Genomic DNA, 27380 nt, shown 5'->3' on the forward strand with positions numbered 1-27380 from the left:
GTATAAAAAGCCCCGCTCTTTAAGAATCACATTATGTTCTCAAACTGAAATACTCGTTCTCGGTAAAAACTCGGAACTGGATTCCAAAAGAGATGAGATTTTGAGATAGTGAAATTGTACTCCCCCTTTCTACCTCTTTCGAAAAAGTATCTATTTCAATAAAATCTAAAAAAGAACGGAATTCTGATTAAGACAAGGAAGCTGAAAGAGAGTAAAGAAATAACCTAAACCTAATTATTTATTCTCCCTTCGCTTCCTCTTGCTCTCCCACAAATGCCTCCAACAGGCGCTCAATAGATCAAATGTCAAACAATATTTTATAGATTATCACCCAAGAGAATACCTACTCTGATCCCATATAGAACACCAATTCATAGGAGACATCCTACTGATCTAAATTTGCGAATTTATGCCTCAATTAGGTTTCTGACATATTAGTAAGGGTAGCATCACTAAAATAAAACTATCCCATCTCTGGATGGAATAATCACAGATGTAATGAGAGTAAATGAGTGAAAGAGAGAGGGCGTTTACCATACAGAAAATTAAACAAGTACTGTGTTTAGTTGTTGTTGTTGTAATTACATTTAAATCCGCAACTACATAACTAAATTGTTACTTGGGAGATGGGATACGATTATAAACGACAACGACGAAAAGTTCGGCATAAAGACAATGAATGCATTGGGACTGTAACGGTGCTGGACAAGACATGCATTTCTTTGCTTTAAGACAAGCAACACAGTGTTACGATTTGTCATAGAAATGTGCATTAATTAACTTTATGACAGAGAGAGTAAGAGAACCATTAAGACGAGAGAGATAATTCACTGGTTATTCTTTGGACTTTTCAAGAATGGGGAGAAAACGTACAAAAACAAGAAAACCAAAATAAAAGAACGAAAAATGAAAAAAATGCCTATAAAGACAATAAAAACTTTGATCCAAAACCACCTCAAGAAAAGAAAAATCATCAGCAAGCAAACACATATGCCTAGAAACATACATACATCAGTACAACAGCAGCAGCAGCGACTGAAGAAAAACCCCTCCACGATGAAACACCACAAACAACAAACTAACAAATCAAACCGGCCATCGTAAACACACGAACCGAACCCCATCCATCGTTTATGTTTTTTTCTTCTTCTTCTTAAGTTTTGCCGTGTTTGCCTTCGTTTTCTTTACAACAAATACAACTGAAGACTTCGTTAAACGACAGACAACGAATGAGAAGAAGGTTGAACCGAAACAGAACAACAACAACAACATTAAGAAAAACAACACCTTTGGGGTTGGGATAAACTTAATGTGTAGTTGTGCGCATGTGTAGCCGCCGCCACCGCCAAACTGACTCACAGCACAGTATCTGTGTGTGCACATGGCTGTTTAGCTTTTTTTTTGCTTTTGTTGTTGTCGCTCGTTTGTTTGCCTGCCTCGTCTGGCCTGGCCTGGCTAACCATAACAGTTGGCTGGCTGGTTGGCTGGGCATAAAGCATAACAGCAACAACATACTAAAACATACAAGATATGAACCGTGGGAAAGAAGATCTCAAGACGACAACGTCGTCGTCGTTGTTTTTGCCTTTGCGTTGTTGTTGTTGCTGGTGCTGTTATTATTATTGTTTTTTCATCGTTTCGTTTTGATTTGCTTGTTGCTGTTTGTTTATTTGTTGGTGTGTGTGTGTACGCTAGTGTTTTGTGTAATTTCTTTCGTTTGGTTTTAGCGGTGTGGCCACTTTTTGGTTAAAGGGAATTTTGGGTTAATTTTTTTTAATTTAATATTTTTTATGAAAATATTTTTTGGTCACTTTAAAAAACGAAAATTTGTAAAAAAAAATTCATTGGTTTCAAAAAATTTATAATTTTTGTGGTCAATTTTTTGCCTTTCTGATTTTTATTTTATGGAAAATGAGAATAGGTCTTTCTAAATTCATGTCCGCAACCGTAGACCCTTAAACAAATGCCACTTACACATTAAGATACGGTATTGCATACTTAGGGGTCTTTGGTCCCCAATTCGAGGTCCCTAATTTCCTATCGGCCAAAATTTGGCAACACTGTTCATATTTGGAGAAATATGTTTGCCTTAGGCAATGTACAAAACTCCGCATACAAAAATTGAGTACAATTTGATTATGGTGAAGTATAAAGAAAGATACTAAAGATACTGCATGTGTATGTATGGAGCTCTTTGGAATGAAGATTGAACGAATCAGTGGTCAAACCATGGGCATATCTGGCGATTGTCCACCACAACGGCCACTACATTACTATGCTACTATTCTTACTCATACGTACGTTCCTGGCTCGATATGGAAGATTTGTTGTGTGAATAACTTGATTGATATTTTTTGTTGTTGTTGTTTTTTTCTTTGCTCTCCAATATAGGCAATTTAGCATTTATGTTGGTGAAATAAATCAATACCACTTTTACAATTTTTATTTAATTTTTTTATGTTCTCTATTATAAAGCAATTAGGCCTATGGTTTCAGAATTTTTAATTTAGAATTTTGATTTATATTTATTATTTTTGTGGCTATTTTATTTCTTAAACAAAACAGAATGCTACCTTTACCCTTAATTTAACAAATTAAATTTATCTAAAAAAATTTCTCTCTCTAACTTCAAAATATTCTCCGGTCATTTTTAAATTTCTTTTTCTCAAAATATTTTCCCTAGTCATTGCATTTGAACTTAGATTTGTTTATTTTAATTGTTCCCATCTTGCATGATTTTGTCAATAGCATTCCTTCAGGGGTGCTCAAAACCGTGTTCTAGAACATGAAGAGAAAAAAGAGATAATTTAAGAGAAAATTAAAATTCTGTTTTTCTTTATGTTTTACGGTTCTATTTAATTGTTTTTAAACACGAATGTTTGAAAAAATAGTTTATAAAGCAAATGGATAAAAAATATTTGTATAAATAATGACTTAACACTGTTTTGTTCTTGATTTAAATAAGCAAAGAGAAATTTGACTGAAAACAGATATTTCTTCTTGAGCACCGCTGATTCCTTACATCCTCACACAAACACACACACATTAGAAATTATGCTGATTTTCTGTGTTTTTTTATATTTGTTTTTATCTACTTCAATATGTGTATCCATGTAAGAGAAACTAATTCTCCCCTCTTTATTTATGATTTGTTTCAGTTAGTCTCTTCATTTTATCCCCACTCATGAGTGATCGTTGCAAAAGAGAGAGCCCCCCATTTTTGCATATCGATTTATAGATAATTCTCTTACTATTCACTCTCTGTGTGTAGAAGGGACGAATAACGACTAAAAGCCGGTTACTTATGTTAAAAGTGTTGCTAATGTTGTCTAACAATAAAAAACGCCAAAATAAAATAACGCTAAAATTTAATTCTATTTTTGTTACTCTTCACTCTTTGTGTAGAAGAAAGTGTTGCTAATGTAATTTAAAATAAAAACGCTACAATTAAATGAGTGTTATCATATTCTAATGAAAGATGTTGCCAAATTCCAAACATGCCAAAATAAAAAAACGCTAAAATTTAATGCTATTTTCTGTTACTTATAATCAAGTGTTGCTAATGTAGTCTAAAATAAAAACGCTACAATTAAATGAATGTTATCATATTCAAATGAAATATGTTGTCATATTCCAATCACGTCAAAATAAATTAAAGCTAATTCTATTTTTTGTTGAATGTTATGAAAGATTTTACCATATTCCAAACCTACTGAAAATCGTGTTTCTAGAGCATCAGTCAACAAGAGGGATAATTTAAGACAAAAGCAAAATTGCATTTTGTCCTTATATTATATAGCAGGGTAGCTTATACTTACTTATACTTATTAATAAAAGTGTTGCTAATGTTGTTGAAAATTTTAAAAACCTCTAAATATATCTTCTTCAGTTATTTATTAATTCGTTTCTTTTTTATATTTTTTGCAGGTTATCAAGGCAAAAATTGCGAACAAAATATTGATGATTGCCCTGGGCATTTGTGTCAGAATGGTGGCACCTGTATTGATGGCATTAATAGTTATCGATGTGCCTGCCCGCCCAATTATACCGGTGAAAACTGTGAAAAGGATGTGGATGAATGTGCCATAAGGTAAGGAGGACAACGAGCTATTATAAAACATACAAAAAATAAAATATTTAAATATAAAATATTTTACAACCTGACGAATAATTTAGTAATTTCTCATATAATTTAATAATTAAAAAAAATCAATTTTTTCCCTTCTAGACCCTCCGTATGCCAAAATGGTGCTACTTGTACAAACACTCAGGGATCATACTCCTGTATTTGCGTCAATGGTTGGGCCGGTCCGGATTGTAGCGAAAATATTGATGATTGTGTTGCTGCTGCCTGCCTATACGGAGCCACTTGTATCGATGGCGTTGGTTCCTTCTATTGTCGCTGCTCGCCTGGCAAAACGGGTCTCCTATGTCATTTAGACGATGCATGTACCTCAAACCCCTGTCATTCGGATGCTGTGTGCGATACAAGTCCCATTAATGGGTCATACACCTGTTCCTGTGCCACTGGCTACAAAGGGGTGGATTGTTCCGAGGACATTGATGAATGTGATCAAGGATCGCCATGTGAGCACAACGGCGTTTGCGTCAACACCCCAGGCTCATTTCGCTGCAACTGTTCGCAGGGCTTCACTGGACCACGTTGTGAAACGAATATCAATGAATGTGAATCCCATCCGTGTCAGAATGAAGGTAGCTGTCTCGATGATCCTGGAACCTTCCGCTGTGTATGCATGCCTGGCTTCACTGGCACCCAGTGTGAAATCGATATCAATGAATGTCAATCGAATCCCTGTCTCAATGGTGGTGTTTGCCACGACATGATCAATGGTTTCAAATGTTCCTGTGCCATGGGTTTCACTGGGTCCAGATGTCAGATAAACATCGATGATTGCCAATCTCAGCCATGCCGTAATGGTGGAATATGCCATGATTCCATAGCTGGTTATACCTGTGAATGTCCGCCGGGCTATACGGGGCTGTCGTGTGAAATCAACATCAACGATTGTGATTCGAATCCCTGTCATCGTGGCAAGTGCATTGATGGTGATAATCGTTTCACCTGCGTCTGTGATCCTGGCTTCACGGGGTATTTGTGCCAGACCCAAATCAATGAATGCGAATCGAATCCCTGTCAATATGGCGGCCATTGTGTGGATCGTGTGGGCTCCTATGTGTGCCACTGTCTGCCGGGAACATCGGGCAAGGATTGTGAAATCAATGTCAACGAATGCCACAGCAATCCGTGTAACAATGGAGCCACCTGTATCGATGGCATCAACAAATACACCTGTCAATGTGTGCCCGGTTTCACGGGTGTCCACTGTGAAATAAACATCAACGAATGTGCCTCGAATCCCTGTGCCAACAATGGTGTCTGCATGGATTTGGTGAATGGCTATAAATGTGAGTGCCCAAGGGGCTTCTACGATTCGCGTTGCCTTAGCGATGTGGACGAGTGTGCCTCGAATCCCTGCATTAATGGAGGCCGTTGTGAAGATGGCATAAATGAATTTATATGCCACTGTCCTCCCGGCTATGGTGGCAAACGTTGTGAAATTGACATCGATGAGTGCTCCTCGAATCCCTGCCAACATGGTGGCTTCTGTGTCGACGAATTGAATGCCTTCAAGTGTCAATGTATGCCAGGTTATACGGGCCTGAAATGCGAGACAAATATCGATGACTGCATCAACAATCCCTGTGCCAATGGTGGCACCTGTATCGACAAGGTTAATGGCTATAAATGTGTCTGCAAAGTACCCTACACTGGAGTGGATTGTGAGTCCAAGCTGGATCCTTGTGCCACCAATCGTTGCCGCAATGATGCCAAATGTTCGCCATCTCCGAATTTTCTGGATTTCTCCTGCCGCTGTAAATTGGGCTACACGGGACGCTATTGTGATGAGGATATCGATGAGTGTAAGCTGTCAACCCCGTGCCGTAATGGTGCCACCTGCCACAATGTTCCCGGATCGTATCGTTGCATATGTGCCAAGGGTTATGAGGGCCATGATTGTGCCATCAACACCGATGACTGCGCCATGTTCCCGTGTCAAAATGGTGGCACCTGTTTGGATGGCATTGGTGATTATACCTGTCTGTGTGTGGACGGATTCGATGGCAAACACTGTGAGACGGACATCAATGAGTGTCTGAGTTTACCATGTCAGAATGGTGCAACTTGTCGCCAGTATGTCAACTCCTATACCTGTACCTGTCCTCTCGGATTTTCTGGTATCAATTGCCAGACCAATGATGAAGATTGTACCGAGAGTTCGTGTATGAATGGTGGCACCTGCATTGATGGCATCAATAGCTACAACTGTTCCTGTCTGCCAGGTTACACGGGTTCCAATTGCCAATATAAGATCAACAAATGCGACTCCCAGCCGTGTCAAAATGGTGCTACATGTCATGAAAATGGTGATGAGTACACATGCCACTGTTCCTATGGCTATACGGGCAAACAGTGTACCGACTATGTCGACTGGTGCCACAAGTCACCCTGTGAGAATGGAGCCACCTGTACCCAGGTTAGAAATCAATTCAGTTGTCGTTGCGCCCCTGGATGGACGGGTAAATTGTGTGATGTGGAAATGGTCTCGTGTAGTGATGCTGCCATCCGCAAGGGAGTATCCTTGGAACAGTTGTGCAACAATGGCACCTGTAAGGAGCACGGCAACATACATCGGTGCTACTGCAAGCAGGGCTATACCGGAAGCTATTGCCAACAGGAAATCAATGAATGTGAATCACAGCCTTGTCTGAATGGTGGCACTTGTCGGGATCTGATTGGTTCATATGCCTGTAGCTGTCGCAAAGGTTTCCAAGGCCAGAACTGTGAACTGAACATTGATGATTGCTCGCCGAATCCTTGTCAAAATGGTGGAACCTGCCACGATTTGGTCAACACATTCAGCTGTAGTTGCCCTCCTGGAACGGCTGGCTTGATTTGTGAGGTAAATGAAAATGACTGCAAGCGTGGATCGTGTCACAACAATGGAACCTGTATCGATCGTGTGGGTGGTTTTGAGTGTGTTTGTCCTCCTGGTTTTGTGGGCTCCCGTTGTGAGGGAGATATTAATGAATGTCTCTCAAATCCTTGCTCCAACGCTGGCACCTTGGACTGCGTCCAATTGGTCAATAACTATCACTGCAACTGTAAACCCGGCTACATGGGAAGACATTGTGAAAACAAAGTGGATTTCTGTGCCAATTCCCCCTGCCAGAATGGTGGCATATGCTCACCGAAACAGGGTGGCCATCATTGCCTGTGCACCGAAGGTTTCTATGGCAAAAATTGTGAATTCTCTGGCCACGACTGTGATTCGAATCCCTGCCAAGCGGGCACCTGTGTAATCGATGATGGTGGCGGTTATCGCTGTGAATGTCCCCGTGGTACGGAAGGTCGTCACTGTGAACGTGACACCATGGATGAGTGTACCCCCAATCCCTGCCTACAAGGAGCTGCCTGTGACAATTTGCTAGGAGATTTCGTGTGCTTCTGCCCGGCCAAATGGAATGGCAAACGTTGTGAAAGCTATGACCCAAATTATCCTGGCTGGGTAATGGATCCTTCGCGTGGTCTACAAAACAAGTACTCCAAGGATTTGGAATATCAACGGGAAATGTGCATAAAGCGAGGATGTGAGGAGAAGAAGGGCAATCACGTCTGCGATCCTGAGTGCAACACCTATGCCTGTAACTTTGATGGCAATGACTGTTCGTTGGGCATTAATCCCTGGGTTAACTGTACCGCCACCATACAATGCTGGCAGGTCTTCATGGATGGTAAATGTAATGAGGAATGCAACAACGCCGCCTGTCTCTATGATGGTCGAGATTGTGAGAAGAAGTTGCAGCCATGTAACCCGGTCTATGATGCCTACTGTTCTAAGCATTACGCCAATGGATTCTGCGATTATGGTTGTAACAATGCCGAATGTAACTGGGATGGTTTGGATTGTGAAAATGAGGCGGAACCACCCAATTTGGCTGATGGTGCCATATCGGTTGTGGTACTCATGGATGTGAAACAGTTTAGGGAACAACAAGTGGTCTTTTTGAGAGAAATGGGCCATCATCTGCGAACCACGGTGCGAATTAAAAAGGATCCCCTGGGCAATGATATGATCTTTTCGTGGAAGGGCACCCAACCCATCAACGATATCCAGAATACCGATTTTGGACGTAAAAATAAGATTCTCTTCACAGAACGCATTGGCCAGACCGGCATACAGGTGTATTTGGAAATTGATAATCGCAAGTGTACCGAGTGTTTCTATCGTGCCGCCGAAGCTGCTGAATTCTTGGCTGCCTCTGCTTCGAAATATACCCTATCCTCGAAATTCCCCATCTACAGTGTGAGAGGTGTACAAAATCCTGGCGAGGATATGATTGAAACACCCACCAATGTGAAATATGTTACGCTGGGCATAATTTTGGTTGTCTTGGCCTTTGCCTTGTTCGGTGTCTTGGTGACCACACAACGTAAGAGAGCTGCTGGCATCACCTGGTTCCCTGAGGGATTCCGCACCCCCACCATTAATCCCCAACGTAGACGCCGCGATCCCACCGGCCAGGAGATGAGAAATTTAAATAAAAATCCCTCCATGGCCTGCATGAGCAATGATGTGAACATGAATTCAGGGCACATGGGTCATGCTCCCCAATGGTCGGATGATGAATCGGATATGCCACAACCCAAACGGCTGCGTAACGATCATGGAGGCTATGCCAGTGATCATACCATGGTTACGGATTATGAGGAAGCAGATAATCGTGTTTGGTCCCAGGCCCATTTGGATGTGGCCGATGTACGTTCCTCAATCATGACACCCCCGGCGCATCAGGATGGCAAACATGATGTGGATGTTCGTGGTCCCTGTGGCATGACACCCCTTATGGTGGCTGCTGTGCGCGGTGGTGGCATTGACAATGGTGAAGACATTGAAAATTCCGATGATACCACAGCCCAAGTTATTTCTGATCTATTGGCTCAGGGTGCGGAGTTGAATGCCACCATGGATAAGACTGGTGAAACATCCCTCCATTTGGCTGCCCGTTATGCCCGAGCCGATGCTGCCAAGAGACTTTTGGATGCTGGAGCCGATGCAAATTGCCAGGATAATACAGGACGTACCCCTCTACATGCCGCTGTGGCTGCTGATGCCATGGGTGTTTTCCAAATTCTGCTGAGAAATCGTGCCACCAATTTGAATGCCCGCATGCATGATGGTACCACTCCCCTGATTTTGGCTGCCCGCCTGGCCATTGAAGGCATGGTCGAAGATTTAATTACTGCCGATGCTGATATAAATGCTGCCGACAATTCGGGTAAAACTGCCCTACACTGGGCCGCTGCCGTCAACAACACCGAAGCCGTCAATATTCTACTTATGCATCATGCCAATCGCGATGCTCAGGACGATAAAGATGAAACACCCTTGTTCCTGGCTGCCCGTGAGGGCTCCTACGAAGCCTGCAAGGCATTGCTGGATAACTTTGCCAATCGTGAAATTACCGATCACATGGATCGCCTGCCACGCGATGTTGCCTCGGAACGTCTACATCACGACATTGTACGCCTGCTGGACGAACATGTACCACGCTCACCCCAAATGCTGGCCATGACCCCACAAACAATGATTGCCTCACCGCCACCCGGAAGCCAACCTCAAATGATTACCCAGCCAACTGTGATTGCAGCCGGTAAAACCTCAAAGGCTGCACAAAATAAGGCAGCCAAGAAGGCCAAACTCTTGGAGGGCAGTCCCGACAATCTACTCGACAATGGCGGCAGCCTCAGACGTAAACCGAGTTCAAAAAAGGGTTTAGGCCACCAGCCGGCCTCAAAAAAGGGAGCAAACAGCAACAACAGCAGCAACCTTACGGCATCACAGTTGCTGAATGGGCTGGCTGGTGGGCCGACGGCGCAGGGCCCCGGTTCGGTGGAGAGCCATCAACAACAACAGCTGCTGGATGCAGCTCTCAGTTCGGTGGATTCGCCGCCGCCGACGGCGCTCACAAGTCAGCCGAGTCCCTACGATGCCACGTCGATGTATTCGAACGCCATGAACGGGGGCGGCGGCCCCAACAATCATCACAACGATCTGCTGGGGAGCAACAATGTGAAGCACCCACCGAGCTATGAGGATTGTGTTAAGGTAAGGAGATTGAGAGGATAGAGAATTGGGAACAGGTTTTAATTGTTTGTTTCTTCTTGTTTTCAGAATGCCCAATCCATGCAGTCTTTGATACCCCAGCAAAGCCATGACATGATCAAAATGGAAAACTATGGCTATTCCATGGGTTCGCCGTTTCATCAGGACCTCATGAATGGCAATCCCAATAACAACAGTGGTTTAAATGGCAACAATGTCATGGGTGGCCATGAACAGGGTCTGAGTCCACCCTATTCCAATCAATCGCCACCGCATTCGGTGCAGTCGAATATGGCCTTGTCACCGCATGCCTATTTGGGTAAGTTTTTGGAAATTACTTACCCTTAAAGTATTTGAGTTAATTGTTTATTTTTCTTTCTTTTAGGATCTCCTTCACCTGCCAAATCACGTCCCAGTTTACCCACATCACCCACCCATATGCAGGCCATGCGCCATGCCACCCAACAAAAACAGTTTTGTGGCAGTAATTTAAACACCCTGTTGGGTGGCGGTGGCAACACCAATGGCAACGGTGTGGCAAGCGGTGCTTCCACAATGCAGACCCAGAATTCACCCAACAGCATGAATTTCCAAACACCTAGCAGTCAAAATTCGCCAGTTAGTTTGGGCATTATTTCGCCAACTGGCAGTGATATGGGTATTATGATGGCTTCCCAGCAACAACAGCAGCAGCAACAACAAATGCAACAACAACAGCAGCAACAGCAGAATAAGAATAGTGCAATATTACAATCGATGCAACAACAACAACAGCAGCAGCAGCAACAACAACAGCAAATGGGTAATAACAATGGAGGTGGTGGCGGTATCGATTTCAGTTCAGCAGGCTTGGACTTGAATAGTTTTTGTGGATCACCAGGTGAGTTACGAGTCTGAATATGAATCGAATTTGGTCGGGTATAACAATTATAAACTGGAAATGAAGTGTTAGGTCTTAAAATGGAAATTTTTCTCATGAACCTGTTATTGAAACATAACCTGAATTTGTGTTTCTAAATTCATAGAGATCATGCCGCCGCAATATCAAACTATTTCGAATCCAAATACATAATATTTTGTTATACCCTCCACCATAGAATTAGGGGTATATTAAGTTTGTCATTACACATTTTAGACCCCACATATATAATCCTGATCAGCATAAAATTCTATGTCGATTTAGAGATGTCAGTCCGTCTGTGGAAATCACTGTAGCTTCCGAACGAAATGAAGAAGGTTGATAAAATTTTACTCAGACATGTCTTTGGCCAGCAGGACTTTTGGTATTCAAAATGGGCTATATGAGTCCACGTTTTGGTACAGCCCCCCATATAAATGTACTCCCTATATTCGGTATTTTGCTGATTTCAGAGACAATATTCACCGGAATTGTTTCAAATTGCGTATTTGAAGTTCCTAATGGGTACTTCAACATGTGACAGAAAATTGCCTATACAGGACAAGGTCTTCGTATAGTCCCCATATAACGGTACCTCCCTATATTCGGTATTTTGCTAATTTCAGCGACATTTTTCACCGGAATTGTTTCAAATTTCGTATTTGCAGTTCGTTACGGACACTACAACCTGTGACAGAAAATTGCCTATGCTCGTCCAGATCTTCGTATAGCCCCCATATACCGGTTCCTCCCGATATTCAGTATTTCGCTGATTTTAGCGACATTATTCGCCGTAATTGTTTCAAATTTCGAATTTGAAGTTCCTAATGGATAATACAGCCTGTGACAGAAATTTATCTGTACAGGTCCTCGTTTTCCTATAGCCCCCATGTAGCGGTACCTACCAATACATTATCTACCGGAATTGTTTAAAATTTCGTATTTGAAGTCCCTAATGGGTACTTCAACCTGTGGCAGAAAATTGCCTATACAGGACTAGGTCTTCGTATAGCCCCCATACAGCGGTACCTCCCTATATTCGGTATTTTGATGATTTCATCGACAATATTCACCGGAATTGTTCTAAATTTCGTATTTGTAGGTCTAACAGTCTGTTACAGAAAATTGTTTCCGCAGGTGCACGTATGGATTCCAAATAGCGGTAACTCCCTGTATTCGGTATTTTTTAAGATTTTAACAGAATTTTTTAACGGATATGTGCAGGGTCCGTCCTTAATGTTATTTCCTCTATCTTCCTGTTCCTTCTCTGGAATTTATTAAACTTTTCACCTATGAAGCATTTTCCACATGTAGCTTGCAAAATATAACTTGATTTTTTTACATCACCTAATTCGTTTTTTTGTCCTGCGTTTACCAAAATAAAACATATATTTATAAATTTTATAAATCTATTACTTTTATATATTTTATTAATTTGTTGTATATATTCTTTCAGACTCATTTCACTCGGGCCAAATGAATCCACCATCCATACAAAGTTCAATGTCAGCCTCATCACCGTCAACAGCCAACATGTTGTCACCATCATCACAGCACAATCAGGCCTTCTATCAGTACCTGACGCCGCCTAGCCAACATTCGGGCAGTCATACGCCCCAGCACATGGTACAAACCTTGGATAGCTATCCAACGCCATCACCCGAATCTCCAGGCCATTGGTCATCATCGTCGCCGCGTTCCGATTGGTCAGAGGGTGTACAATCGCCGGGTGCCAATAATCTCTATATATCGGGTGGCCATCAGGCCAACAAAGGATCCGAGGCCATTTACATTTGACAATGAAAGTAAAAAGGGAGTTTTCCACACCTACAGTTTACTCTCTATGGAACATGGAAGTAGTGTGGGTATTTATCACCACCAGACAGATGGATGTATGGATGATAATACCTTTTTGAAATGCTAAATGCAAAGAGACTTATTTTAATTTTAGGTGAATATTTAAACGAAAATGAAGGCATATAAATAAATAAATTTAAAATACTTAGCACTGTAAGGACCACATATGTATGTAGATTATTATATAGATAAAAGTCGCCCGGGGTGCTCTGTTTCAAAAACAGAGTCCCGGGGACTGAGTTAAGTAACCAAGAAACAAACAAACAAACGAAAAAAGCCATAATTTGTAAGCTTAACAGACAGATTTGCACGACGACAAACCAGACAGAAACACAACATAAGCCTTTTACATATGCACACATATGTATGTATGCGGAACTTATGAAAAAAGAAATCAGCTTGAAACAATGAAACTCATTTGAGAATCTCTTTGAAACTAACCAACAAATCCTCGAATACAAGGAACAAATATTATGCACAGTCTCTCCCTACCCACATTTCGTTTTGTTTAGCATTCTCTCCACCCCCCTTCTTAAAAAAAAATGCAAATAAATAAATTGTATAAATATTTTTGTTTTATCATTTCGATAATTAAGCTTTAAATTAAAAACTAAAATTAATTTTAAACATTTATATTTTTATGAATTCTCCAACAAACTGTAGAAGACAAATTTCTTGAAATTAGAATCTTAAAAAATTATATTTACATTATTCTACCACTCCCCCCACCCCCACACCCAACTCGACTACATTAGTAAGTTTTTCATTTAGATTCGGTTTAGTTTAATAATAAACTAAGAATATTGTTTTTAATTATTACAATTTATGTAAGTGGAATCTAATTAATAAAATAATAAAAAAAAAGACAAAAAACTGAAAACTATTGCTTCCAACTCAAGAGGGCCGGCGGTTACAGCTGGCCATTTACTTAGTTAAAAAAAATATCATAATACAAACAAAATGCCAGTTATAAAAGTAATGATAACATATATCCTAATAAGAAGATAGTTTTTTTAAATATATATATTTTTTATAATTTTTATTCGCGTGTAAAAAGTATCTCAAGACAAAAGAAAAAAAAACAGAATACCTTAAATTTTAAGTTTATTTTATCAACAAATGTAAGATTGAAACGAACGAAAAAAACGCCTTTTATTTTGTATTTTTTTCTTAAAAAACATGTTGTATATTGTAAAATTGTATTTTGTCTCTCGTATTATTCCCCCATGCCGCCAATTGGTTCTTAATTCATTTAGTTTACAATTTCTTTTTTTAAATTGTAAGTTTTATAAAACAAACGAAAATGCCCCCATCCCCAAGTAAGACATAACACATAAGAAACAACAAAACAAATGAAGACAAATTTAAAAAATAGTTTTTTTCTCTCTCTCGATTTAATAATAATAATTATTATTATTTTTAATTAATATTTAATTTTTGATAATCGTACATCTCTCTTTTTTTAGTGACTAAGGCATTTTATATAAATATACACACGCATATGTTTTTAATTTGCATTTCCAGCCACCTAGACCCCACCCCACAAGACAGCCAATCAAGTTAATATTTATAAAGAAAAAGGAATTTTTATGTTTCCCAATCTCCTTAAAAAAATAGAAAAAAAAAAACAACTTACTATTATGTTTTTATTTAACTTTTTTCTTGTGTTTTTTTTTTGTACTATCCTCGTTAAATTGTGTAAAATTTCGTAAAATGTTTCCCCGCACTCCCCAGAATCCTTTTATTTCTATTTTTGCTTTATTATTCTTATTTTATACATATACACACATTTTTATACATACATATACAATTTTAAAAAGAAATTTCGGTATAGTGGATCGACGCAATCGCTGTACTGTAAAATAAAATAAAAACAAAATACAATATTATAATTGTTAAAACAAAAAAAAACAGTGTTTTTTAATTTATAAAAATGAGGGCGGAAAAATTCTTCAATCTGTCTTTTAACAATATTCCATTTGGCAAATATTGAAAAATGAGTTTTTGGTAAAGCCATTGAAATTACAAAAAGTGCAAGAACTTGCACCGTAACAGAAAGAAAATAGACTCAAAAGAGCTATAGAGTTGCTTCGCTTGGCCGAAAGTGGTGAACTGCCGTGGCATCAGAAAAAATGCCTAATACCGCAGAGCAACATTCGGGCATCGTGTGACGGTTTTATTGGCCGTTTGAAGGCCAAAAGTGACCAATTTAAACAAATCTAAACTTATTCTAAAATTTGATGCTATTTCCGACATTTTTGCTTTCATTCAATAAAATCTAAAAAAATGTAAAAATTATGGCGTTTGACTTTGTTGCAGTTTTCTTCATCTCACCATGTATAGGCCCACCTTTTCGTATAGCCTCCATATAAAGATACATCCTGGTAGTCGGTATTTTGATGATTTTCACCACATTTTTCCAGGGATTTGTCTAAAAATTGGTATTTGTAGTTCGTAATGGGTTCTAGGCTCCTGTGACGGAACATATAATGTGTAGGTCTACATATAACGATACCCACTGATATTCGGTATTTTGATAATCCTAGTGATATTTACACACGAAATTGTTTCAAATTTGGTATTTAAGATTTGGTAGATGACAATCCCTGAAATATAAAGAGGTTCCCGTGTAGGTACGGCCCCCATACAACGCTCTCACCCACTTTATGATATTAAAGTTTAACAGCATTATCCAAAGGGTCTCAATGGTGTTTGTAATTTAAAGCGGAAGTCGTTTGTAATACCCTCCAAGGGTGGAGGGTATTAAAAATTCGGCCCGACCGAACTTGTTCTTCTAAATACTATGTTAAAATAAGAAATATAACGATCTCTCTACAAGTTGTCAATATTCCGAAAGCGAACAAAGTCCACGATTTAATCTACATTAATACACTGCTGGTATACCTGGATAAAGCTTAGGTCATGTTCGAAAATGAACAATAACAATTTTGTATCCGATTTCCTTCAAACTACCCAATCTTAATATTTATGTCAACTATTTTAATATCTAGTTTTGAAAATGGGATAGAAGAAACAGACCGATAGCTTTATATTTATTTAGATTAGTCATGTATAGAAGTTTTTGGAACCGTCCATGGCCCTATGGGCTAGGCAACTGTGTTAATTGAATATAATAATACAACGAAAAATATACTTTTTTAATTTTAAAATCATAACATTTATTTCTTCTAATTAAATACAGTACACTTCCTTAGTCAAATTTGCATTAACATTACCTTAAAAGCAATTGAACCTACACCAAACCCCAATGTAACAAACATACATTTTGAACAATACATAAAAGTATAAAATTACTTTTAGCTATTTTAAAATTATTACTCTATTAATTATCACTAGAAGAATTTAGTCATCTTTTTTGCTATCCGAACTTCCCGTGGTCACTGGCTTTGTTTCTGTGGCAGCTGGTGTTGTTGTTGAATTATCTTCCGTTTTGCCATCTTCTAGTTTCTTTTTAGCTCCAGGATATGGGCAGACACCACCCTTACACTCAAATGGAAATTCGGGACCAGCTTTTATCACATTTCCTTGGGCATCCTTCTTTTCCCATGGATTCCAGTAGCGCAACACAATGGGTTGAATGAATTTATGCCAGATATACAGGAGGACAGGAATGATGAAGCAAGGAACACAAACCATTTTGGTGGATTTTGAACGTTAATTTAAAGGAATTAAATTTTGAGGAATGATGAAAAAACCACGTAGTTTCTAGATTTTTGCAATTAAACAATTTATGCCTTATGCTTAGACAACGAAGGGGAACGTTTTTTTTTTTAACGGCGGCGATTAATCATATGTAAGCCAATTGGCGACGGCGCTGTGCTTTCATTGAACTCTGTACACATACACATTAACAACTATTATACAAGTATAGGCCAATTCACAGAATGCTGCGAATAGATGGATGAGGCAACATGCCGCAACAGCTGTTCGTTCATCTGTTTAAACAGCAGTTTTGTGAGTGAAAAAAAAACTAGTTCAAAATAACTTTTCCAAGACATAAACTATCGGAACCTTATTAAAATAAATGTATAATCTTAAAAGTTATCTAATCTGCTAACTTCGCGAAAATCTTTGGATGGATATGCTGTGAGAGATATTGACTAGTTCCCAATTCCCGCAATATAAAATTTTATTTTCGATGTACCCTAAGTGAGTTTAGCAGCCCCAAAACTAACCATGGTGGCATCTGTTGGTAGGGGTAATTTTGAGATCATACCTTTATTTGGAACTAAATATAATAAGCCTTTTCGTTATTCCACACATCAGATTTTAAGGTTGACAAATGCATTTATTACACTAGTAAACTATGTCGATTTAGCGATGTCTGTCCGTCTGTGGAAATCACTCTAGCTTCCGAACGAAATGATGTAGGTTGATAAAATTTTACTTAAATATGTATTATGTCTCCAGGACTTTTGGTATTGAAAATGGGTGATGTAGGTCTACCCATGGTATAATGAATACAAGGTAGGCTAACTTTGAAAAAATTGCAAGTATAGAGGTCTACCTGTTTGGCTTGTAATGTCAGAATTAGTATCAAAACAATAATAAATCAAACAACTTGTTGCATTTTTTTTAAACTAATAATTAAAAACCGTGAAAACTGAATGAAAGGTCAATATTTCTTTTCAAAATCATGTTCTAGATATCTCTAAAGGTTTATATCGCTACAAAAACTGTAGATTTTGTCGATGCATACGTCGCAATAAGCATTTTGAAAACACCCGAATTTGAATATTTTCTGAACAATTATTTTTTATTTAAAAGAATACACACACATAAAGAAATAAAATTGACATATTAAGCCTGAAAAATTAAAAAATTGAAATCATATGGTAGTTCTGCCCTACCTTGAATTCATTGTACCATGGGTCTACCTTTTGGTATAGCCCTTATATAATGGTACCTCCCTTTTTTTCGGTATTTCGGTGATTTAAGCGACATTATTCAACGGAAATGTTTCAAAACTGGTATTTGAGGTTCGTAATGGGTACAACATCCTATGACAGAAAATTGTATATGTAGGACCACGTCTTCGTATAGCCTACATGTAACGATACCCCCCGGATATTCGTTATTTGACGATTCTCGCACCATTATTCACCGGAATTGTTTCAAATTTGGTGTTTAAAGTTCGTAATGGATACTACAGCCTATGACAGAAAATTATTAAAATAATCAAGTTTCGCATTAGAATATTGAGGTAATGTAAAAAATAAATGTTTTCTAAAAATAATATTTTGTGAAAATACATATATCTGGAATTTTCTGTTATTATTAATTCTTATAAAAAGTCGATGACACTAAATCCATTATTTCCTTCTTCGATTATTTAATTAGCTGACGATTATTCGATTAACTTAAGCGATTGTCATTGCGATTACCAAAAAGATTCATCGATTAATCATTAGTCGACTTACGCATCCCTAGTGTGTCATTCATAATTTTGTTTTCGGACGAGTCAAGACACGGTCGTCGGCGGTTTTCTTGCGTTTGTTTTTGTGTTGTTGTTGTATTCTTTATTCTTTTCTTTGTGAGGTGAAAAAAAAATACCAATAAGAAAAAAGAAAAATTTGCATATTATATTTGTGGAAATGTTATTGAAAGTCAAATAAAGAGTGTGGAAATTGTGTTGCCAAAAGTAAATAAATATTTGATTTTCTAAAGTTTGCTAACTACAAAAGAAACGGGAACAAGAATTAAAGAAAAATAGAGAAAAAACACGGTGAAAACCCATAACAAAAGTCACTGGTTTTCTAGTGGTTCATCAAGGTAAATTTAACAAACGACGACGACAAGAGGGAGCACAGCAACAACAACAATATCCATTAGCAGCGGTATCCAACACAAACACAGTGTACTGCCAGAAACACCAACAACAACAGACACAGCAGCAGTAACAATGTGGAGCGCAACGCATATAAAAGTGACAAGTAAGTAGAGAACAACACAGTAAGGAATTGGAATTTTATAAAGTGTTTCTCGCGAGAGTTAACTCTTTTGTTGTTGCATTGATTTGTTATTCGATGAGGAGTATAGGTTGGATGGATGGTGATGATGATGAGTTATGGCTTACAATTATTGTACGGAGGAATTTGTGTGACTGTGTTGGTGTTTTTTTGTTTATTTTGTTTATTCAATAGTTTCTTATGGCAGTTTATTATTGACGAAACGAAATTCTTGAAATTAGCTAAAATAAGTAAAATACAATGAGTGGCATAATACAAACAAAACGTAATGCCATTAGCAGCAGCAATTCACTCTTCCGTTCACAAATTTTAGACAAAACTAAAAAAAATATCAAGTCTGCTGTGGGTGAAGGTGGGTGGTGGGCGGCAGGCGGCAGGTATGTTAGCTAGATTGGTGGATTTTTTGTTAAATAATTTTTATTATTATTGTTGTCATTTGCTTGTATGACTCTCCAAGCGTAACCGCTCCCTGCTCCCCCTTAACCCACCACCAGGGCAATATTGCTTTAAAAAACGTAACCACAATACCCCCTTCTACCAACTTGTATGGCCGGCCATAGGAAAAATGGCACCGCACCCAATAGTTGTTAAAACATCGTTGCTATTTTTGCCTGGTTAATGCGGGGTGATGATTTAGCTGTGTTAACTGAGCGTTTGGTTACTTAAGAAGAAGGGGAGTTGAGGGTATCGGAAAGGGGAGACACAAGTAATAGTTTGTTTTGTTTATTTTCCAAAGAAAATTATGCACATAATTGGAGAATGTAAAAAAAGCTATCGGTGAGTGACAGCTAGCCTAGCCAGTCAGCCAGCCATTTACCAACAGCAGCAGCAACAACAACCTGTGTACATTTGCCATTTCTTTACAAAACAAATGTTGTCACGTTTGACGTTGAAAAGTTGTAAATATTATTCGTTGATATGGCTGTGAAGAAGATGGTCGACGAAGGTGACTGGCGGATTTTTTTTCTTTGCGTGTTTCTACCGTTTTCTATGCAATAACATTAAGACATTAATAGGTGGTACGAAGACGAAATAACTGGCTTGTTATTGGTTGGAAAGAAAGAAAACAAAAAAATAAAAACAGAATCTTCGTCATAACCCAAAAAAGACACAGAAACAATTCTTTGCAAGACTCGTCTGTTCAACCTCTGCGTATTTGGGTTTTCAAGTGATTTAACGCTGCTGACTGGAGTATGAGTAATACAGCTAGCAAACAAAACTTTTACTGTCATCATCAACAATGGCAGAGGAGACGACGACGGCGGCGACGACAGAGCCCCAACAACAACATCAGCAATGGTGATGACGGGTGAAGACCATCACCAGCACCACCGCTGCTGCTACTTAACCGAAAGCCATTGTAGTATTGGATGTCATTAATGTTGTTGCTGCTTTGCTTTCCGACTTATGCATATGAATGAATAACGTTTCTTTTTCTCGCTGCTCCAGCCACAGAGCTTGGCATTGTTGCCCTCTCCACTTCCCCACCCCTCGCAAACAGATTTAAACTGTTCCATAATTTATGTAAATTTTTTTGTATTTGTTACAGTTTGAAAAATAAGCAGTTTAGAAAAAGAAAATGTTTGTCTGTCTGCCTGCCTGCTTGTATCTGTTCATTGATGAAGTCATGAGAATACCAAATGGTTTTCCAAAATTTTATTTTATGGACATAATGATAAATGCCAAATGTTCTTAAAATGAAGATATCAGATGTGTTTTTAAGAGAAGATCATGATAATGTGTAAGAAATATAAAGATAAGAAGTTTTTAACACAAACATTGTTAGCTGTTGTTTCCACAATATTTTTGTATTTAAGAAAAAATCGCGAAAAATAATAGAATTTCACGGATTTTGCACCATAAGTCCAAATTTTGAAAATTTTTCAACAAGAAAAACAGTATTAGTCGGTTTAGTCGGCAGATGTATACTCCAGCCTTGAGTAATGATTATTCAAACTGTTGACCCTTTATGGGGGAGGTTCCGAAGCAGTTGGACAATATTGACCAATTCGTATCTGACTTAAGGCTGAGAGAAATATAATAACGTGCCAGATTTAGACTATACAGGGTGAGATAAAAAACTGCAACAAAGTCAAACGACATAATTTATATATTTTTTTAAACTTTATTGAATGAAAGCAAAATATGTCGGAAATAGCACCAAATTTTAGAATAATTTTAGATTTGTTCGAATTGGTCACCTTTGGCGCGAATTATGACCTTCAAATGGCCAATGAAACCGTCACACGCTGCCCGAATGCTGCTCTGCGGTTTTTTGGCCCATTACCGGCGAAGCTCTTGCTTAAGGTGATCGACACTTTGATATTTGTTGGTGCCAACCTTGCTTTCCAAAATACTCCAGAAACAATAGCTCAACGAATTGGTATCCGGAGATTTTGGTGGCTATTGTGCGCTGGAAATGAAGTGAGGAACCTCATTTTGTAACCATTCTTGGGTCGCACGTGCTGAGTCCTGTTGAAATGTCAAACGTCTGCGGCCAAAATGTTTGCGTGCCCTCCAGAATATTTTTGAGATATTATTCTGCATTTATTCTGATGCCACGGTCGATTAATACAAGCAGAAAGCGACCATCGGCTGTTATGGCGGCCCACATCATCACCATGGCCGGCGCTTGAGTTTTGGTGGCCAACCTAAGGTGCACATTTTCAGCTGACCTCTTTGGCAAATAAACACGATAATTTTCTTTGTTTACAAACTGCTGGTCAACGAATGTTTTCTCATCGGAGAAAACCAAATTCGGCAGTTTACCACATTCTGCCAAGCGATGCAACTCTTTAGATGTTTTGAGCCTATTTTCTTTCTGTTGCGGTGTAAGTTCTTGCACTTTTTGCAATTTCAATGCCTTTACCCCCAGCTCATTTTTCAATATTTGCCGAATGGAATATTGCGATATGTTTAGCTCACGAGCCATTTTTCGGCCACTGCGACGCGGGTTTCGATCAAGTTTCTTCTTTACTTTTCGAACCATTTCTGCTGATGTTGCTGTTTTCTTCCGTCCACTTCCTTGACGTCGGGCTACGCTAACGATGAGTGATAGTACGAGACACAAAAGATTTATTTACATTTAAATGCTGGAGTGCTCTAACGATAGCCACTTGTGGTTTTCCAGCCAAATATAAAGAAATCACACTATCGCGCATGAATTCCATCACGAATAACTTTTTCTGGAAAATTCTCACCAAAATGCTTTTATACGCTTGTAAACAATATAATGAGCTGTCACTGGAATAAACGATGAGTGATAGTACGAGACACAAAAGATTTATTTACATTTAAATGCTGGAGTGCTCTAACGATAGCCACTTGTGGTTTTCCAGCCAAATATAAAGAAATCACACTATCGCGCATGAATTCCATCACGAATAACTTTTTCTGGAAAATTCTCACCAAAATGCTTTTATACGCTTGTAAACAATATAATGAGCTGTCACTGGAATAATTTTAACAGCTATCGGACGAGTTGCTTAGAAATGACAGCAGTCTGAAGTTGATTGCAGTTATTTCATCTCACCCTGTAGACCCTACTAAGTATACATTTTCTGGATCAGCGTACATGTGTATTTTGCCAGTAGGCAGGTTAATTTCGTAAATGGGTACCTCTCCATATTCGGTATTTTGATGATTTTAGCGACATTATTCACCCGAATTGTTTCAAATTTCGTATTTGAGGATCTTACTACTACTACTACCGCCTACTTATATTATTTATGCAAGTCCACATCTTCGAATAGCCTCCGTATAAAGTTATAAAGGTATTTTTCTTAATTTTTTTGAAAATTTTCAAGTTCCTTCCAAATGGAAAGTTTGGCCCGATCGAACTTAGCTTTTTTACTTGTTTTTATTATTTTTCTTATAATTCAAAAGGGAATAATTTTAAATGAAAAAAATTTGCTTTCTCGTATTACAACAAAAATGTTACGAAAAACAAACGGATTTCTGGAAGACAATATGTTAGTGTTTTATTCATAGAAAAACGTAGAAAGTACCTGTAGTTGGTTTTCTAACAATAGAAGTCGGTAGATTTTCATCCGAAACTTGTTCTGATGTAAATCTTTTAAAAAAAATTGTTTTGGAATGTTGGTTGGGTTCTCAATAAACAGATCACATCCCCATCAGCCACATTTGCGGTTTTATGGTGTTTTATTTGAATATCTACTATATTCGGCGTCTTTCTCGAAAATAATTAAATGTTAATAAAACAATAACAAAAAAACCGGCAAATGTTTATTGTCTGAGATTTCACAATTGATTGATTTTTGTTTTGTTTTCTCAATAGATGATATTAAACAAATGTTTTTTTTGTTTATAAAAAAGATGATAATAACCCAATGCACTATGATGATGAACCAGAGACGCAGAAAGACAAGAAACATATCGAACTTTTCGAAAAGTGTTGAAAAACGGGATCAGTCATTAAGATATGGAAGCAAATAAAAAGAAACAACATGTTAATTTAACTTGCAGTTAACATTTGTATGCAATGGGTGGTACTGAAAGAAGAAATCGAACCAATACATTAAAAAGTGAACTAAGTGCGGATGTGGAATAATGAGTGATTGGATCAACATGGTACTTCTTTGGAAATAAACTTTAGAAAAGTTATTCGAATAGAAATAAATTAGTTTTTTTCGCATGCTGGGTTTGAAAATATGTCGGATATTGGGGTATAATGGGTACATTACTTCGAATGTGGCGAATTTGGATAATTTTTACTGAGTAAGTTTCTTTAGTAAAAATTTGTAAACTCTCAGCGATTTAGTAATGTAAATTGCTTTGCCAATCCACCTGACATACCTTGGGAGCCACCGAGGTTATTTTTGAAATTAACACCTTCATTTTTGTTAATTTTAATCTTTTCCTAGTTATAAAAGATGATCTGCCGTAATTCCCATCCCTGTCTGGTTTAAAGCAATTGACTTAAGTCGATTAAATAGCATCAATTTCTTTACAGGATTATCAAAAGACAATAAATAAACATTACAGCAAATGTCAATGTACGAATAATGATGAGAGACAAAAGAAGACAAAAAGAGGAGATAAGTAAACCTGACTTTTTTTTCTCTTCAAGAAATGTCTTGTGGACATCACAAAACGAAAGAAAGATAGACAGCAAAAAAACGATTGAATAATCCCATATTGTCATGAATAGTACAAATACCTTTCGTATCGGTATTAGTTAGCTACGGGTTGTCAAGAGTCGCAGAGACGAGGGAGGGTACGACACACATCCCTCCATATACGGAAGAAGAAACCTGTGATTTAATATTTTGCCATGTATTTCTCTAAAGATAACAAAATAAGATATCGCGATACAAAAACATGACCAATCGTCTTTAGAAGTAGGCGGGACGGGGGGAAAATCAATAGCCAACAAACCAAAGAAATTAGAAAAGAAAGCAATGACAGAATACCAGTAGAAACGATGAGCAATTGATTTGACGTTATTCGAAGAACAAATCTAATGGCAAGAAAATCAAGAACAGTTGGTGACGACGACAAAGATGGTGTTGGTGGTGCGACAAGTATGTGAACCGAACGTCCGTCCGTTCGTCTGTCTTGATGCGATGCGTATTTGTCGCAGCAGGTGTTGTCTTACTGGTTTGATAGGTTACCCTATAGCTGCTGCTGCTGTTACTTGCGATCAATACGTGCAACGTATTTTTTATTCAGCTTTTTTTTCTTTATTCGTGTAACAGGTTTTTTTTCTTCAGATTTTTTTTTACCGCTGAAAACTGGTGACAACAGAAAAGAAATGAGTATACATTCAATTCGATATAAAATAAAATCAAACAGCTCAGAACTTTACATGAAGTACGTGAAAAAATGTGGTGTCTTAATCACTGCTGTATGATATTAAAATTTGAAAATCAATCTTGATTTTAAATCTTATTTCGATGGTATAGTGTGATATTAGTTTTGGGCGAAAGGTTTTTTTCACACATCGAAAATGCGACTTTGGTTGGCTATAACCACTGATCTGATCATCTGAAGTGTGTAGAAAGGGATTGGCGTTGGAATTGAATGACTGTAGAGTAAAATTCTGCACACTTTATAATCTATGTGCAATTCGTATTTTAAACTCAATTTTATGTGTCCTGAGTTGGGGGCAACTAACGGTACAAATATTTAGATTGGAGTAAATTCCCCTAACGCTACTTTTCTGTAGTCTCAGCGTCTCCATCTTTACTACACCAATAATTGGGAGCTGTTCTATAGAGCTGTTTCACTCATGGAGATTAAAAAAATGCAAGTCAACTCCATCGGAAAATGTTATAGAATTTTAAATAAACAACTGTAAATTGGAAAAATGCAACTCTCTACTGGAGTGTCTTTTTGTCAATTAGACTTTTAAAAGAGTTTCTTTGGATTTTTAAAAATTTTTTTTTTATAAAAAATTTAAATTGATATAAAAAAAAAAAAAAATGCAACAAAGTCAAACGCCATAATTTTTATTTTTTTTTTAATTTTATTGAATGAAAACAAAAAATGTCGGAAATAGCATCAAATTTTAGAATAAATTTAGATTTGTTCGAAATGGTCAACTTGGGAACGAATTATGCCCTTCAAACGGCCAATGAAACCGTCACACGTTACCCGAATGTTGCTCTGCGGTATTTTGCACCATTCCCGGCAAGCGCTTGCTTGAGGTGATCGACACTTTGGTACTTTTTAGTGCCAACCTTGCTTTCCAAAATACTCCAGACACAATAGTCCAACGGATTGTTATCCGGAGATTTTGGTGGCCATTGTGTGCTGGAAATGAAGCGAGGAACCTCATTTTGTAACCATTATTGGGTGGTGCTGAGTGCGGTGGTGCTGAGTCCTGTTGGAATGTGCAAGGTCTGCGGCCAAAATGTTTGCGTGCCTAAGGCTTTAATACACCCTCTAGAATATTTTCGCGATAATATTCGGCTTTTATTCTGATGCCACGGTCGATTAATACGAGCGGAGAGCGAACATCGGCTGTTATGGTGGCCCACACCATTACCATGGTCGGCGCTTGAGTTCTGGTGGCCAACCGAAGGTGCACATTATCAGCTTACCTCTTTAGTAAACACGACCATTTTGTTTGTTTACAAACGGCTGGACAACGAATGTTTTCTCATCGGAGAAAATCAAATTCGGCAGTTTCGGCCATTTTCGGCCAAGCGAAGCAACTCCTTACATCTTTTGAGTCTATTTTCTTTTTGTTGCTGTGTAAGTTCTTGCACTTTATGGATACTATGGAGGGTATATTAATTTTGTCATTCCGTTTGTAACTCCTCGAAATATTCATGTCAGACCCAACAAAGTATATATATTCTTGATCAGCGTAAAATTCTAAGACGATTTAGCCATGTCCGTCTGTCTGTCTGTGTGTCTGTCTGTCTGTCTGTCCGTCTGTCTGTCTGTCTGTTGTAATCACGCTATCTTTCGAACAAATTGAGATAGAAGGCTAAAATTTTGCACACATGTATATTTTCCCAGTAGGCAGGTTAAGTTCGTAAATGGGCCATGTAGGTCCAAGTTATCATATAGCCCCCATATAACGGTACCTCCCGATATTCGGTATTTTGATGATTTTAGCGACATTATTCACCGGAATTATTTCAAATTTGGTATTTGAAGTTCGTAATGGATACTACAGCCTAAGACAGAAAATTATCTGTGCAGGTCCACGTCTTCATATGGCCCCCATATAACGGTACCTCCCGATATTCGGTATTTTGATGATTTTAGCGACATTGTTTACCGGAATCGTTTCAAATTTGGTATTTGAAGTTCGTAATGGATACTTCATCCAAAGTCAAAAAATGAGCCATGTAGATCCACGTCTTCATATAGCCCCCATATAACGGTACCCCCCGATATTCGGTATTTTAATGATTTTAGCGACATTATTTACAGGGATTCTTTCAAATTTCGCATGTGAAGTTCGTAATGGATACTTCAGCCCATACCAGAAAATTGTCTGTGCAGGTCCACGTCTTCGTATAGCCCCCATATAACGGTACCCCCCATATTCGGTATTTTGACGATTTTAGCTACATTATAAACAGATTTTTCTTCAAGTTTCGCATTTAAATATTGTAATAATTTATGACAAAAGTTGCCTATGCAGGCCCACGTCGTCGTATAAGCATTCGGTATTTTTAAGATTTTAACAGAATTTTTAACGGTTTTTTTTTTTGGAAATTGCCAAATTTGTTCCAAATGGTGGAGGGTATTAAAAGTTCGGCCCGGCCGAACTTACAGCCTTTTTACTTGTTACTTTTCGAACCATTTCGGCTGATGTTTTTTCCGTCCACTTCCTTGACGTGGGGCTGCGCTACCAGTATCACGGTAACGAGCGATGATACGATACACAAAAGATTTATTCACATTTAAATGCTGGAGTGGTCTAACTATAGCCACCTGTGGTTTTCCACCCAAATATAAATAAATGAC

The 27380-nt window shown here is 38.2% G+C and overlaps 3 protein-coding genes across 6 annotated transcripts in view; 2 read left to right on the forward strand and 1 right to left on the reverse strand.

Annotated features, from left to right (window-relative positions):
• Positions 1-14527, forward strand: part of LOC101894982 (neurogenic locus Notch protein) — a 102335-nt gene extending 87808 nt beyond the window's left edge. Inside the window, exons 6-10 of the mRNA XM_059121726.1 lie at positions 3928-4090; positions 4229-10190; positions 10257-10506; positions 10573-11067; positions 12542-14527. Of these exons, the coding sequence (XP_058977709.1) occupies positions 3928-4090; positions 4229-10190; positions 10257-10506; positions 10573-11067; positions 12542-12882 (7211 nt within the window). The 3' untranslated portion in view covers positions 12883-14527. The remainder of the gene's footprint in view (positions 1-3927; positions 4091-4228; positions 10191-10256; positions 10507-10572; positions 11068-12541) is intronic.
• Positions 14528-16093: 1566 nt separating this feature from the next.
• LOC101894500 (UPF0729 protein GD16342) lies at positions 16094-16736 on the reverse strand. Its single transcript, XM_005184600.4, has one exon. The coding sequence runs from the start codon at positions 16597-16599 to the stop codon at positions 16306-16308; it is 294 nt and encodes a 97-aa protein (XP_005184657.1). The 5' UTR covers positions 16600-16736; the 3' UTR covers positions 16094-16305.
• Positions 16737-18395: 1659 nt separating this feature from the next.
• The window catches only part of LOC101894817 (rab11 family-interacting protein 5), a 36285-nt gene continuing 27300 nt past the window's right edge, over positions 18396-27380 (forward strand). The window contains exon 1 of one of the 4 annotated variants that reach the window (XM_011294671.3): positions 18396-18896. In XM_011294671.3, the coding sequence (XP_011292973.2) occupies positions 18866-18896 (31 nt within the window). In that variant the 5' untranslated portion in view covers positions 18396-18865. The remainder of the gene's footprint in view (positions 18897-27380) is intronic. The other 3 variants (XR_891559.3, XR_891560.3, XR_891563.3) reach the window with 3 other exon arrangements.

Source organism: Musca domestica, unplaced genomic scaffold, assembly GCF_030504385.1.
Source record: "Musca domestica strain aabys unplaced genomic scaffold, Musca_domestica.polishedcontigs.V.1.1 2, whole genome shotgun sequence".
Lineage (NCBI taxonomy): Eukaryota > Metazoa > Arthropoda > Insecta > Diptera > Muscidae > Musca > Musca domestica.